This window comes from Dendronephthya gigantea, unplaced genomic scaffold (assembly GCF_004324835.1).
Source record: "Dendronephthya gigantea isolate DGI-Jeju-01 unplaced genomic scaffold, DenGig_1.0 000147F, whole genome shotgun sequence".
NCBI lineage: Eukaryota > Metazoa > Cnidaria > Anthozoa > Malacalcyonacea > Nephtheidae > Dendronephthya > Dendronephthya gigantea.
Genome location: NW_021163157.1, coordinates 330,902 through 347,642, shown reverse-complemented (window position 1 = coordinate 347,642; position 16,741 = coordinate 330,902). Strand labels below are relative to the sequence as shown.

General features: G+C 35.0%; 1 protein-coding gene and 1 long non-coding RNA gene across 2 annotated transcripts in view; both read right to left on the bottom strand.

Annotated features, from left to right (window-relative positions):
- Positions 1–8,951, bottom strand: part of LOC114536784 — a 30,257-nt gene extending 21,306 nt beyond the window's left edge. The window contains exons 1-16 of the mRNA XM_028558130.1: positions 8,775–8,951; positions 8,526–8,635; positions 8,022–8,089; positions 7,757–7,908; positions 7,494–7,616; positions 6,247–6,356; positions 5,350–5,408; positions 4,977–5,128; positions 3,670–3,954; positions 3,145–3,267; positions 2,871–2,980; positions 2,398–2,462; positions 1,513–1,655; positions 1,254–1,376; positions 632–732; positions 29–87 (exon numbers count right to left, since the gene is read on the bottom strand). Coding sequence (XP_028413931.1) covers positions 29–87; positions 632–732; positions 1,254–1,376; positions 1,513–1,655; positions 2,398–2,462; positions 2,871–2,980; positions 3,145–3,267; positions 3,670–3,954; positions 4,977–5,128; positions 5,350–5,408; positions 6,247–6,356; positions 7,494–7,616; positions 7,757–7,877 — 1,574 coding nt within the window. The 5' untranslated portion in view covers positions 7,878–7,908; positions 8,022–8,089; positions 8,526–8,635; positions 8,775–8,951. The remainder of the gene's footprint in view (positions 1–28; positions 88–631; positions 733–1,253; positions 1,377–1,512; positions 1,656–2,397; positions 2,463–2,870; positions 2,981–3,144; positions 3,268–3,669; positions 3,955–4,976; positions 5,129–5,349; positions 5,409–6,246; positions 6,357–7,493; positions 7,617–7,756; positions 7,909–8,021; positions 8,090–8,525; positions 8,636–8,774) is intronic.
- A 101-nt stretch (positions 8,952–9,052) lies between these two features.
- Positions 9,053–15,409, bottom strand: LOC114536792. The gene is made up of 4 exons (XR_003688484.1): positions 15,190–15,409; positions 14,137–14,205; positions 11,704–11,912; positions 9,053–9,715 (listed from the first exon to the last, which is right to left on the bottom strand). It is a non-coding gene; the product is annotated as an uncharacterized LOC114536792 (long non-coding RNA).
- Between the last annotated feature and the right edge of the window lie 1,332 nt (positions 15,410–16,741).

Genomic DNA, 16,741 nt, shown 5'->3' with positions numbered 1-16,741 from the left:
TTTTTCCAAAATACACACGGTACTCTACCTGAATCCCGTGACTTCCACGCGTTCAAAGTTTGGGGTACTTTTAAATGTCTCTGTTAGCTAACAAAACAGATCATTGATTTATTTTGTGTTGCATGCATATGGTCATTATGTGTCTTAGCAATTCACTGCATGTAGAGACCAGATCTCAAGGCTAAAATTCAGCTCACATGCAGAGAATACTATTCCATATATTTTTGTTTGCATGAAGAAAAAAGGGTTTGGTAACTTTGGCTCCGGGTTTACCTGCTGCATGCCTTTGAGGATTGGAGCAAAGTGCACAATATTTTTTATTAAAAAATACTTATAGACACACATTTATACACATTTTTAATTTAAAAAGTCATAAATGACATGCAGGGCTAAATATAGAGATGATACTGCAAGAACTATGAAATCTATCGTAGTAAATAGAGCAAAACTCATAAAAAAAGGAAAATTTTCTGTAATTACTCTCCATGTACGCGCTGCCCTATGCTTTGTCAACTGATTTTGATTGGCTTTCAGCATGTATTTTTTTTAACGTGCCATTTGATTTCTCAATTCGTCATTTCTCTACTTCTTGAAAAGGGGGATAATACAAAACCCACTTTGTCAGATTTACCTGATTCGTGATATTCTTTTTTAACTCGTCTGAGGTATCATTATTCAACGCTTTAGTAAACACCCGATCTAAGGTTACAACAACTGTTACAACGACGTTTTCTAGAGTGGAAAACATTGACCGTTAATTACTATGAAAACTGCTCAATGGCTATATCTATATTTATGCATAGTTTAAATATTTACCACTTCCGATTTATCAACATCTAGAATCTGTATATTTTTATGTTATTTTTAACGATTGTTGACCAAGCTTAAACGTGATATGAAGAATTGCCACAATTCTTTATATCATGCATGTGAAAACAAAATTCAATAATTCAATAATCCAGAGTTAAAACCTGGTTAGTTGTAATGTTTATAAAAATCGTCCATTTTCCATCATTTGTGGTGTCTGGTGTTCGTAATTATAGTGACTGAACATTTACACAACTCTTTTTTACTTGCTTAGAACAACTTGTTTAGTAATATAGGAAAGACAAAGTTTAATTTTATCCAGTTTTGGTATTGCATTGAGCTCTTTAGATGCATGTTTATTATTATTTTCGTGAATTTTTTCTAATTCCCTTAACCCTTGGGTTAAAAAAAATCCTCTTCTAGTACGAAAGCTTGTTTTATTTTACCTATACATTCAACACCGTCAAAGTAATATCCAGAAATGCAAGGGCATTTTATTGTTCTCTCCGTCAACGTTTTACATGTTGAATGGGTGGGGCAGATGTCAGGACCATTTGGTGGACATGTGCCTATAAATTACAATGAGTACCATATATAAACTAATTTGTCGCACGACTGGGATTAAGAAACCCGTCAGGGGGTGGTCATGTTCTCTAGTCAAGCATATAATACTGATTTATATATGATTCGATTTTTACGCCGTACCCGTTATAACAACTTGAAGAGCGTCACGATCAACATCAAAATCACCAAATGAGTTATTTCGTACAGCAGCTAGCAGCTCCCTCATGCCAGTTTTATCTCCTTGTCTAAATAGCACCTCCATATCTGCGATATCGCTTTCAGGGCTGGTGAGTTTAAACGAATGAAACATGTGAAAATATTATAATTATATTGAAATTATTACTATATAAAATATATAAGGCTATTTTTAATGAATGAGGCTTCGGACATTTAAAAAAAAATTGAAAAACATTTGAAGAAAATGTGCAAATAGAAGTCCCCTAAATAATATTTTACTTTCGCGCTATGATTGCCTTTTGGTAATCTAATATTGATTATTTGTTCCTAGTTGATACCGTTGACGTGGATTTTACAGTCGAATGTAAAATGGCTTTTACAAAATCAAATTTGTGTTTTCTCCGAAAAATATGCCCTTCAATAACTTAAAGTCTAATCTAGCTATTTAAAATTATGCTCCGTGACAGGCGCAATATACGCACAATAATGCGCTGAAGTTGGATTAAAGGAATACTAAATGGTTTTCCGTACAGGATACCGTGAAATTGCGAGACTTTTGGAAAGCGTGAAAAAGCACAAGCCGTAGCCATTTTTCTTTATAAAATAACTACAATGTAAGCTATCAGTGCAGGATTGTCTCATACTGAACGCCTACGAACCAATCAAATTGCGTGTTTCACTGTAGTTATTATATAATAACTCCTGATGCATACCCCAGATAGAATCACTAAATAAAACTGCATTTACAGCCCCTCAAAATATTTTCATAAAACGTTTTCAATTATTCCTATTCTAAGACAGAATTCAACTCCCCATGCATCGCACTTACCTATAAAATCAAGACCTTACCTAAACTTGGTTATTTCAACTGCTAAATATTTTTGGTTGCCTGCTTTGTTGAATACTGTAACCATCTAAAATTTCAAGGTTCAAATTGATAACTTCAAATTAAATTGAATGGATGTATTCCAGTCACTATAAACAAAACTACGAGGGGGGAACTTTCTTTTGTCTCACAAATTATCTTCCTTGATTACTTAGATATTTTCTTCCTTTTTGTCTTTTTTCTAGCTCGCGGCCGGAGCCCTTTTATGCAAATTAGATAAAGTTTTTCTCGATTATAGGTAAAGTTTTTCTCGGGCATGCGTGCGACGTTTGACTGCGGTGTTGGTAAAATTTCGGGGATTTCAGATTTCAGGGAAGACTCGTATTCAGCCCGCTCCTGATTTGCAAATTCGTTTCAGATAGAAAAAAATATTTTCCATCGGTCTTAAAAGACTATTCAAAATGCTGCAAAAATATGGAATATTAGCTAAACAAACCGTGTTTTCTATCCTTGTTTTCAAGTTTCTAAACTCTTGAGAGCTTTTATTGCCAAGGATCGCTGTATAGTCTTGTTTTATCGTTAACTGAACGCGATGTCGTATAAAACCTTAAATTAAAAAGGGTATTTCCGTTATTTTTTAGAGTAAGCAAACAGATAAATGTGTATATATAGCCCTGGTCGAGCAGTAGCAGGCGAATGAGCGTCTTCAAACAAATAAATAGCCTTTGCACTGAATGCTGAAGTTAACGTTCTTTCAATTGTTGTTTTACCTTTAACACATTCTGCACCCTCTCTCCTTCCATTGCAATCACATTCATATGAGCCAAGGGTATTGACACAATCATACCCTTCACCACAATTATATAGTCTTGCATTCTTACACTCGTCTACATCTGAAAAAACAGTGAAAAAAAGAAACAGCTAGAGGCAGCAACATTAGTGAATGTCGGCAAATCTTGCACTGATCAGCAACCATGCAATTGAGTCGCTCTTTCACGTAGAAAAACTGTACGTGTTATTATTGAGTATTCTTTGCTCGCAGCTTAGTATCATCTTATTTAGCCCGTTCGCATATGTTGAGATTTGTGTCATGCGATAATAATTGTTTTCCCCACGAGATGAAGTTATCAAAAAAGCTACCCACACATGAGATCATTGTGGAGGTGAGCTACCATTAGCGCAGCTCAGCTAACAACTCTCGTGTGGGTGGCTTTCAACGCAGAATAAGAATGTATGCAAATCTCTATTAGAGATTTTTCGGTTGAAATTAGGCCACACTATAGCGAAATAATTACCCTCCTCTGTTTTTTCTTCAATTTCAATCTTTTCTCCACGGCCATAGGCATTATACCCGTGCACTGTGATGTCGTAAAGTGTACCAGTTTTCAGATCATTCAATGTTACGTTAAGGATGCCCGACGGTACTACCTTTTCCTGGTATTTTGAATCAGATTGTTCTTTGTACATCACTATGTAATCGATAGTAAAAAATTCGTCCGCTGCGGGTCTTTTCCAAGCGATATCAAAGCTTTTCTGTGTGGTTTTAGTAATCTTAAAGTCCTTTGGTGGAGGAGGTGGTTCTGCAAGGAATATAATAACCAAACCTTTCATTAATACCTTCTCCATTTTGTATTTCATTCCATTATTTGAATGAATCAGTAGCGTAACTATACAAAAAAGCTCACATTGTGCGAGAACCCGTGAATCCCCCCCGGAGTTAAGGGGTGTTCTTTCCAAAATGCACTCTACGAGAACTAAGCTATATAGGATTTACTCAATTGCAGGATGAATACAATTAATTTCGATTGAAAGTGATCTCAAATTCAAACCATGCCGAAAAATACAGAAAATGTGTCCGGCAGGAACAATGTACGCCTTTGCGATGCTGGTGCAAGAGATAGCTGACAAGAACAAGCGTGGTTGGTGTGTATTCACGATGGCAATGCCTACGAATAGGACTGGGCATAAGCAGCCCGATCAATGTGGTTAAGATGTTATACAATCTTATTCACTATTTTTATTAAAACCCATGATACTGTTTGTGCGCATTTCTTTGGGTACTATAAAAACAACAATCGATCGGTCCTCCGGCAGGAATCAAACGGTTTTGCGATGCCGTCGCAATGCTTTGCAACTGAACAGACAAGAACGGTGGTGGTTGGTGTTTTTACGATTGTATAATGCGTGCGAGAATGTGAAGGTATTTAAAATCGACTATACGATTTGTGGCACTTTACCCGATGCAGGATAAACTCTAAAGGATGAAAGATCTTAATTAACTCTTTTTAATGCAGCCCATGCACTCTTATCATTGCACCAGCATTGCAAAAAGCGTAGGTTTCATTCCTGCCGGAGGACCGATAGATATTTCTAGCTTGAACTTAATTTATGTATATGATTTCCACTTTAAATTAGATTCACTGCAGATTTTGTCATTCTAAAGAGCTCTGTCCATCTGCGTTCACGTACTCGTTGTCTCTTCTTGCTGAGATAAAAATTTAGCCTATACAGCTGAAATAATTCATTAGGAAAACCTGTAAGAGCAATTAGGATCACAATTCGTTCTTCACATGGAAACAAAATTTAACTTCCTTAAATTTACCTTGTATCAATATTTTTCCTTTAACTTTGTACTCTCCAAGTTTTCCCTTTTTAATAACTTTTTCTCTCAATGTTTGGCCAACGACAACTTTCTGATTCGTATCTGGGTCTTTTCGGTAATGAACCACAAATTCTACTGCAATAGACGCGTTCCTATGTAAAGTATGAAAGAAAACACAAGTGAAAATTTCAAAAGCTGACAAGGACTCATGCGAGCATTGCATGCATCAAAGGACATGGTGATTAAACTTTGTTTTGAAAATTTTACTTGGAATATTAATATACCAAGATTCAGAGAAAAAATTGGAAAGAAAATATACGTTTATCGATCATCCATTTTTTCAAAAATATACATGCATGCATGGCTACTCTACCTGAATCCCGTGACTTCCACGCGTTCAAAGTTTGGGGTATCTTTAAATGTCTCGATTAGCTAACGAATCAGATCATTTTAATATTAGATCATTATAACAGATTATTTATATATTATCATAGTCGTCATTACCAGAAATTTGCGACATGGTGATTTGCATACAAATTCATTCGCATTTAACTTTCAACAATAATGGCCTCTTCATTCTACTATGAAATACAGCAAAAGTACAACGCCTAAAATTGCTGTTGCCCTGGATGTTGCCCACGCGTTTCTACGTTCGACAAACTGACCGCATGTGTTCAAATTTCTATATACGTTTTGTATAGTTGAACAGGCTTATGAGATTGATAATAAATACTTTTTTGAAGCGAGTGCAAAAAAAATCCGGAAATTTAAAATTTAAAAAAAATCTCAATTTATTTCATAGTAACATTCGAAGGCCTTATGTATGAATTAAAATTAAAAAAAAAATTATTCGATGAGGCTCAGCTCATGATATCAAGAATTATTCAGACCGAGCTCAATGCTATCTGCCAAAGCGAAGCCGCACGTGTCACATGCAGCATAAATCTCCTGTAAGCATTTTGCATTAAAAAAGTAATGAATATCAAATTATATCGTTCGCCATGGTGAAGTCGTGCAGGGCTATAATTATAAAGAAAATACTGCAAGAGCCATGAAGATCTATCGTAGTAAATGGAGCAAAATTTATACAAAATGTGTCTTCTTCAATCTCCATGTCCATGTACGGGCTGCCCTATATGCTTTGTCAACTGACTTTGATTTTCTTTCAGCATTTATTTTTTTTAACCTGCTATTCGGTTTCTCTATACGGCATTTTTCTATTTCTTGAAAAGGAGGATAATAGCTACAAAACCCGCTTTGTCAAATTTACCTGATTCGTGATATTCTTTTTTAACTCCTCGTATTCGTCTGAGGTATCATTATTCAACGCTTTAGTAAACTCACGATCCAAGGTTACAACAACTGTTACAACGACGCTTTCTAGAGTGAATACATCGTTAAATGTGAAAAACTGCTCAATGGAAGTATCTATGTATAGCTTAAAGATTTACGATTTTCAATTTACCAATATCTAAAAATACTTATGTATATACTCTTACGCTAGTTCTTCATGATTGTTGAACGAGGTTAAACCTGATAATATATGTATAACAATAGAGTTGATGTTCGGGGGAATAAATGGGTTTTTGGTCCGACTCAGAACTCGTTTTAGAGTAGCGTGTGTCAAAATGTGTTCTGAGAAGGGCCAAAAACACATTTATGCCAAAGAACATCAACTGTATTATTATTATACTTTAACGGGCAATAACTTTAAAGGGCAATTTTTGTATAAAAAATCATGCAGTAGTTAAACACTTTAGTCATTCGTCTGATTGGCTTAGATCGGCGAGCTTTTTAGAATATATTTCAGTCCAGGAAATTTATAATTTTAGCCCGCAAAATACACAACAATGCCCGCCAAAGTTAATATAATTTATGATGAATTAATTGCCACAATTCTTTATATCACGTGAAAACCAAATTCAATAATATAATTGCTTTCATTAATTCTTTCAAAGTCCAAACATTACAAAATCGATCAGGATGTCAATCATATCGATTCCGCTCGCATTTGTGTTGTTTTGCTTGTTACCGCATAACGTCACTCCTTGGGCATGATATTTATAGTCTGCCAAACTTTCATTATTGCAAAAGTCTCATTATTTTTAGATTCACAAGCTCCTATAGGCAATGATTTAGCCAACGAAGCAAAAGCAATTCCCTTGCCCTATTATAGAGTTTAAAACGTGGTTATTTGCACGTGTCTACAAAAATCTTCCAATTTCCATCTTTTGGTATGTCTGGTGTTCGTAATTATGGTGACTGCACTTTCATACAACTCTTTTTCCCTCTGAACAACCTGCTTAGTAATATAGGAAGGATAAACTTTGATGTTATCCAAAATTAAAGAAAAATATTTTTTGGTATTGGATCCCTTGTAATGCATGTTTATTATTAAACAAAAAACTTGCCAAACTGTAGCTCTGTATTTTCGTTTTTCTCAATTCCCTCAACGCTTAGCTTAGAAAATTTTCCTCTTTTTATACGAAAGCTGAAGATTAAATTCATATATTTTACCTATACATTCGACACCGTCAAAGTAATATCTATCATTGCAACGGCATTTAATTGTACTCTCCGTCAACGTTTCGCATGTTGAATCGGCCGGGCAGATACCAGGACCATTTTGGGGACATGTGCCTGTATCAATCAAGAAAAATACAATGATTACTATATATGAACTAATTTGGCGCACGGCGGTAAGAAACCAGTCAGGGTGGTGGTGAGGGTTCTCAAGCATATATTATACTGATATATATGATGAGATTTTTTTGTCGTACCATTTCTAAGAACTTGAAGAGCGTCAGGATCGACATCAAAATCACCAAATGAGTTATTTCGTACAGCAGCTAGCAGCTCCTTTATGCCAGTTTCATCTTCTTTTCTGAAAAACATCCTCATATCCGCGATAACGCTTCCAGAGCTGGTGGGTCTAAATGAAAGAAAAAGTGAAATTCTTATTGAACAAATATAGGTAAAATACAAGAAACACAATCAATAAAATTTAAAAAACTATTCAGTCTTATTTAATCTGATTGAACTTACTGACTGAACTTGGTTACTTCAACGTCTAAATACTTTTCGTTGCCCGTTTTGTTGAATACTGTCACGGTCTAAAATTCAGAGGTTTGAATTGATCACTTAATGCAAGCCTCGAAAATCTTTTTTTGATTTTCTTGTTTTCCACCGCCAGGGGCTTGATGCTGGCGCTAAGCGGGGGAAAATTTTTGAAATATCATTAGCTCTAATAAATGAAACGATAATCTAAACAGCTTTGTTAATAAAATGTCAGTAATGTCAATGGTGACAAACAAAATTTCTTGTGTTTTTTTTTCAGTCTGCGCCTTATATTCAAATTAGACATAGGACCTTTAACTGCGGTTTGGTGAAATACCAGTACTTCACAGCTGCTAAAACCAATCAGATTTCAAGAAAGACTCGTATTTAGCCCGCTTAATAGGTCGATCAAGATAGAAAAACGTTTCGATCCACTTTGGTTTCAAACGATTATCAAAATGCTGCAAAATATATAATATAAACTAAACAAACCGCGTTTTCTATCCTTGTCTTCAAGTTTCTAAACTCTTGAGAGTTTGCATTGCCAAGCGCCGCTGTATAGCTTTGTTTTATTGTTAACTGAACAAGATATCGTTTAACATCTGAAATAGAAAAAGTTATTTTCATATACCAAACGGATGTAAGTGTATATAATTATATAGGCCTAGCCGAGCAGTAGTGCAGCTAGGCGAGTGTGCGAATTTCCACAAATGGCCTTAATAGTTTGTTATAATTATTTACCTTTATCACATTCTCCATTTAGTATCGTTCCATTGCAAACACATATATATGAACTAGGAGTATTGACACAATCAAACCCTTCACCACAATTATTCAGTGTCGCATTCTTACACTCGTCTATATCTGAAATAACGGTGAAAAAAAGGAAATAATTAACAATCGTGAAATTGCATGTGGTCAACTCTTAGGCCCAGTTTATATGTCGCATTTTGGTCGCGTCGAATGCAATTCAAACAATACATAATAAGATTTAAACCTCATTAACATCTAATTATCTATTGTTTGAATTGCATTCGACGCGACCAAAATACGACGTATAAACTGGGCCATACACTGATCAGTAAGCAGTAAGCATGCAATGAATTAAGAACAAATTTAACATAAGCGCATTGCGATGAGTTTGAGCAATTTGCACAAACATCGCGAAGATGTTCCAAGAAATTTAAGATTCAATTACAACAAGAAATATGACATAGTTTGCAAAAACTCGCAAAAAACAAACTATTTTCATGTTGAGATTCAATCTTTTCCTTGGAACTCAAAGTCTGGCAGATGAAAGTCAAAAAAAACTTTCGGAGAGGCATCAAATCAATGTCTTCCCTTCCAGACAAAAATCATGCAATATATAAACAGATCAGAGACGTAGCTAAAACAAACAACATGTTTGATTAGTTAAATAATTATCAGCATATACTATATATGAATAAAACAACGGTTTAACACAAACATTTGAAATACAAAACTGCATTAGTACAGTTGTTTCAAGTGACTTACCTTTAGGAATATACAAACCTAAATCCATGAAAATTTAATCTTCTAAACGGAAAAAGAAGCTTTACCCTTACTTTCATCATGGTGCATTCCTTTTGATCCATTTCACGACCTTATTGGGAATATGTCTTCTTCGCTTCCTTTATTCAAGAGTATGCATATGGCAAGGTCTTAAAAAAAGAGTAAAAATAGATACTAAAATGGGAATAAAATTAGTTATTAATTAGCTGAGATAAAGACCTCGCGAGGCTCTTACTCAGCAACTTTACCTTGTGTGCGGATATAGTTTTCGTGAGGAATTCGCCTCGAAAGGCAAGTTTCTCTCGTCTGCTCCCGGATTTCGGGTGAGCTAATTAACCTACTCGCGAGGTTATTTGCTCAGCTGTTAGATCTCGTGTGTGGTGGGTTAAGACCTTTCTCCTGCGACGAAGACTTTTAAAGTTCAAGAATTTGTATAACTCATCCTAATAAAAGCCTGATGCAATATAATGCCGGACTATTTTTTTAAGACGCCATCATTGCAAGTGCTCGAAAGAGTGTAGAATATTCAATGATTTGTCCTTCGTTGAGTGAAAATGACATGAAATATCTTTAATCATTTTATATTCATAATCGTATTCTTTTATTACGTTTTCATTTCCCCACCAAATGCATGTTAGCATTGCTTGTTTGCTTGTAATTTGAAATTCCTCGAATTTGCCACGGGTCGAGGTCACGAGGATGCGGAGCTTAGGGAGTAATTTAGCACGAATTTAAAAAGAATATGGTCAATCCTCCAAATTAGTAAAATTTTCTCCCTCGGAATATTGATAATCTCGTTCCTCCTCTATTGGGAAGGAAAAGTAGGGAAGAAAGTGGAACAGAAAGGCTATTGCATTTTGCCGAAGGACTGAGCAAATATTATATTTCACTGAAATGTACCATCAGAGTTTAAAGTATACTATTATAGAGACCTTTAAGATCTTAGTCCTGTTGCTTGTAAGAGTCCCCCTGTTTCCATTATCAAATCATAGATAGGGGCTAATGTGCTTGAGACAATTTATTAAACATTAATATTAATAATTAAAATATATTATTACACCCGGGTATATTTTGACAGGACATAGCCGAATCGAAAGTTGTCCAAATTCTATGTCATGGGTAAAAATTGGTGACGAGTAAACGAGTAAAAATTGGTAATCAACGTAATGAAAGAAGGAATGTTTGTGTTTTATTTAGAGCGTCAGAAAATAATTTATTAACTGTCGTTTCGCAACTATTTTTTGATAATAAAATTTTTACAAAAGCACAAATATAGTTTACAAGAACGATGTATAATCTATATGAGCTACCAAGAGCTTACTATACTAGGTATGTCTATTTTGTTTATTCTGTATTCGCTAAAAATAAAGTCACTTCATGACTTCAAGGCTAATATTCACGGATAATATATGCATGAATATTCGAAGACCATTTGATACTTAGTCCTTGAAAGATTTTGTACTGTTCTATTGTTTTAAAGGTTGAATTTTTAACCAAAACTTCTTAAAGCTGAAAGAGACCATTAAATGGCAGCTTAATGCAGCAGAAAAACGGGTGATGTTTACTTTTGTTTCCGAATCATAGAAATATCAGCTGCGACTCATTTGAGACATGTCATAATAATTATATAGCCATAGGCTAAGAGTTAGCTACCTTAAGAAATTGGTTGTTTTGTTCAAATTGGCGAGGGGTTATAGTGCATGCATGTATATCGGGTGATAATACTAATCACTTCTGAATTTATATTCCACAAATTTCAAATTTGACCAAAAAAATGTAGCTAATCTTCAGTACTTACACATGCCCGTACAACCAAGGTCCAGTTTTAATTATCTTTATATCTAGTGCTACGGATATCAATTTTAATTTTCTCTACCATTCAGATGAATCAATCATAAATAGATTATTCATACAAATACACGAACGAATAAGGAAGTGTAACGTGCATGAGTGTGTGTTAAATTCTAACCCGGGTCCTCGTGAATCATAACTGATCTGAACAACGGTTCTAAATATAGTTTTGATATTGATTCGGGTATTTTGTGTACAGCTAAGCTATAGCTACAAGACTTTTTCTTCAGCAAAATATTTCAATTTTGACCCTACGTATGAAAGTTATCACCTGACAAAGTCTTACCTTTAAAACTTCAGCCGATTTAACCTTGTTTACGTTTAGTCGTAATTGTCGACAGCAAGTCATTTTCACCAATGAGATATAGTGCGGGTATATATTTTTCCTTTTTTCCGCATTCAAATCGGTCATTGTCTACTGCGCACAGATATAGATATTCTATATCACATCAGCCACCTTGACATCTTCAGACACTCATGCATCATCAGTCTCCACTAAATAAAAACGATGCAGGCAATCTGCTAGTGTACTGGTCCGTACAACAAGTTGAAACACGATGCATTATGTAAAGTATGGCAAGAAAGCTAAGATTGATGCAGAAAGCAACAGCGAGTTTCAAATTGTTTAAGTGCAGATCATTTCCAATTACATAGTGCTGAAATCATACTGGATCCCGCTCGCGTAAAATTTTCTCATCTGTTATTCACTGTTATTTTCAGGGAGTTATTTTAACTCTCCCATTATCCTTTTTTAGTGGAGTTAAAAATTTAACTATAGTTTTGGAGTAAAAATAACTCTCTTTGCGGGGTTAATAATTTTTAGACCTTATTAACTATGCAGAATTAACTCCTTTTGGGGGAGTTAAGCAATCTAACCCTCTTTTATGAGTTATTTTGACTCACCTATTACCCTTTTTTGGGGGTGATAAAAATTCAACTCTTTTTTTGGAGTTAAATAAAATTCAAAATGGCGTGCACAAGAGGAGCGGGTTAATAGTTTATTATAAATTTTAGTCTTATAAACGTGAATTGATTTAACTCTGGAGTGAAAAAGGCGGAAAAGGCTTGTAAAAATTACGAATGTTTGTGCCACTAATATAATTTGACTTCTAAACCCTATATTTTAACTTATATCTTTCTTCATCCCGATGTATAAAGTTTCTTCCTACGGCATTTAACTTTTAAGTTCAAGTTTATAAGTCTGTTCTGTTCATCTGTATATCAAAGCCATTCCCCCCATAAAATAGGGAAAAATGGCAGGGCTGACGATGATCTATTGGTTATATATGTTATTTCTGGCTGTGAGGTCGTTATTTCCGTTTTCGAGACCGTCGGCACAGTTTTTTGTATCTGGGCCGAAGCTGCCGGTAAAATATAATGTGTTTATTTTTTAACCTTTGCCGTAGGCCGAGGGAAGTTTTCGAGACCGAGAGCACAGTTTTTGCCTCCGGGCTGAAGCTGCGGTGTATAACGTGTTTATTTTTTTACCTTTACATTATTGACTTCATGAAACACAAAAAAAGCAAAAAAATTAGCAAATAACTATATAAAAACTATAATTTCTGCAATCTACAAGGCTGCAAGCCATTTCAGAATTTTAATACGTCAACAACTCCTTAAAAGGATATCCTAGTCGGGAAACAGCCAATGAAATGGCAGATATTGTTACCATAGCAACTAAATCACGGCAAATTCGGGCAAATCGACTAGAAAAACAACGTAAAATGCAGCGAAAAAAGGAGTAAAAAATCCAAACTAATACGTTTTTCGGGTATGTTTTTTATTTCTAACATACTTTTAGCCTTTTCCGGAAAGGTTTTTACACATTTTAGCCTTACGTTGCTTTGGTTTGGCCGTTTTATTCACATTTCACACCGGGCCGGATGCATTTCAAGCGGGCCGGATGCAAAAATCAATATTAAATAGGACATTTTATCACTTTAAAATTTACAGTAATCAAAGTCTTTCAGAAGTAGTCCATAATTTAGGGTATAGGAAGAGTATTATTGAGGTTAAAAGCAACAAACTGATGTTAGAATTATTTAAAAGTGGGCTATGAAAAGGTGATCCTTTCCGACAATTAATATAGCAATTCAGAGCTTTTGTATTGATCTGTCTTTTCAAATATACAACTCACAATATTATACAAATGCATGTGAATTGATAAAAAGAAATTTTGTGAGATAAATTTACCAATATGACACTACGAGAACCTTTGGTTTTAATTTTTTTAGTTTAATAATCCAATACACAGACACAATTTGCATCAGAACTCTAAAAGTAGAAATAATATAACTCCGATAGTGGAGTTATCACTGCTTAACTCCTTTTTAAGAGTTACATTTTAACCCCTAAATGATAGTTATTCTGACTACAAAAACGGAGTTAATATTTTACTCCAAATCTGGAGTTACTTTTAACTCCAAAAAGTGAGTTGTTCTGTACCTTTTTCCGTAACTCCTATTTTAGGAGTTAAAATAACTCCCTCAAAATAACAGTGTTTGACTGCGTTATTTGGACTTAGTAAGGACTATAAGGAACACCTGGTGCAATACTTTATATAGCCTAAATATATGCGTATACTGCGAACGCACTCTGATAATTGCTTTTGCATAACACTATATCCAACCGGCACAGACTGCAATATTTGAAAGAAATCCAAAATCAAACCCTTATAATATAGAAACCGCCTTCAGACTTCTTGAGTATAAATACATACCTGAGTTTGTTGATTTTTCAGATGCCTTTTCGTGCATGTACTTGCGTGTTTACAAGCGGGAAGTATTTCCTTGAGACGAAGAAACGGCTTTTTTATGTCACGAAATGTCTGAGTGTCATTCAGGGCTGTGCCAAAAGCACTTGTATATTTCCTTACGCAGGCATTGTAGCGAAGCCCGTCAAGGGCACAATATCTTTTCATTTTCAAAACATGCAACTATCGGCTATTCTGGGAAATAGTTTCACATGCACCTGAAACTGTTAGATTTCTGTAAGTCATGCAAGACGTTATACGGCAACGGTGCACATATTCTTTTATATACAAAACAATATAGCGAGTAATAAACTCAAACTTTATAAGTGAAATTGGTAAAAAAATCATAACCAATATTAAATAGAGAGTGCCATTTGCCATATTAGCGAATACGATAGGCAAATATACATGTTTCTCGAATCGAAAGCTTTCCATTGACATGTACGGTATTTTTAAAATTGTTTTCATTGCAGTCCCGCGTGAAAAGCCATTATAATCTTCACCGTAATTGTCGCAAAGTCCCAAAAGAATGCTTTTATGGATATTCGCTATTCGTATATACTTTCTATTATGGATATTCGCTGTTCGTAAAAATTTGCACTTCCATGCATGGCGCCAACTTGTTTCTTGGGTATACGCTGATTTCTATTAGCTATATTAATTCGTTTCGAAATCAAGCTTTGCGAAAGGGTTTCCACAATGCAAAAAAAATTCCTTGGAATTGATCATGACAACCAAAAGGGATATGACCCCTGTATATAAACCCTGTATATAAACATGTATATAAACCCTGCTTTGCGATCAAGTGGCATGCAAATTACGAACTCGCTCAAATGATTGTTTGTTATACCAATTAACGATGTTTAAATAATTCTTCAAAGTAAATTAGAACGTTTTCAAATTTTCACCTATCTTGTTGCAAAATATTTCCTCATGTATATAATAGTTGAAATGCCTAATATTTGGACCAAGGGTCGAAACAGACATTGTCATTGACATTATTCATTATACTTCACCCACCTACGTCAAGATTAAGTCTTTGCCAGAACTGTTCATATTTGAATCAACCATATCAGGATGGCGATAAATTGTCCAAAAACATAATTTACTAGCGCTTTGTTCCCAGACCATCACAACAAAATGGTGTCATGTTTATCACAATATATTACGACGATGAAAACAAGGCTCTTATCCACGAGGCAACCTCGTACCCAGGCGCAAAGTAGTAAGCGTTGCAAGCACCCCCCGCGCTCGCTTTTTCCAGCTGATCTCTATACAATAGCTGAGTGCAACGTTATATAAAATTATCATTCTATTAAAGCGCTTGGTTACGAGGCTGGGTACGAGGCCAAACACAGGTTTAAAGGAGTTTAGTTGCTTTTATTTTTTATTTATTTACATTTGCCACATCATACTAATATTACAATACACAAAAAAGACGAAAAACATATACACAATACATGCAATGATGATGGCAGGGTAGCCTAAACAGCGTTAGCCAATTACTGTGGTCCCGCACCGACGGAGGGACGGATTAATCAGTAAATTAATGTGAACTATATGTGAAAGAAGTTAAAAGCAACATGTCGGTGCTGTTGAGATGTTACGAGCTGTATTGCATTTCAAGCTGATACTCTTCCATGTTCGTGGGTTTTCTTGGTTCGTAAGTATTCTGAAGCGCTGTCATGTAGTAGTTAAAGAGATTTTTCTTGAACATGTTGAAAGTAGAGAGTCATGATGAGACGCTGGTGGTAGTCGATATCACAATCGAATGTCAGGTTCATGATATACTCGGTAGGGCGTCGTTGTATGCGCTCCAGTGTTGAGACCTAGTCGATCTGCACCACCTCTCAACACTGGAGATGTGCTTGATCTGTTTTAGTTGTTTTCATCCCAGTATCCACACGCAATCGATCAAAGGCAATTAATAGTCGTTTCTCAATTTCTTGACCAATAGATAATAGCAGATCACACGTCAATTTCGTTAAAACTCGTGAAAATTCCATGTTCCATAAAATGGTAACCAAGAACCGTTAAATTAAGTAGCTTCGGTAAGGTTGCATATCACGATGAATTAATGTCTTTTGAGTCCAACATTACATCTTCTTTCCACGAGATGGAGAATATTCCAGGTAACACAGATAATCGCAACTCAACAGAATAGTCACAAAATTGGCAATGTCGAATACAGCAATGTGTATTACGTGACAGAAAAATGTGAAAAAAGACGATTATAGAGGAAAATATTAGGAAAGGAATCTATATACAAAACATACAAACGTACAAAAACAAACGACAACAGCGAAGAACTACAAAAAAATACCACACGAGAAAATTCTCTTCATTGGAACAAATATTTAAACATTTCTATTATTTTACGAACAAATAATGTTTACGAACAAAAAGTCACAAAACAGTCAACAATAATAAGACAGATTATTTAAATTTGGAAATAACTTGGTGGAAATCATGGAGCAAGTGATAAACTACTCACTACATTCAGGAGCGGATTTCGCAGGTAAATCGAGAAACCATGCAATTGTTGGTACGTAAACGAAAAACTGTTTCCAGG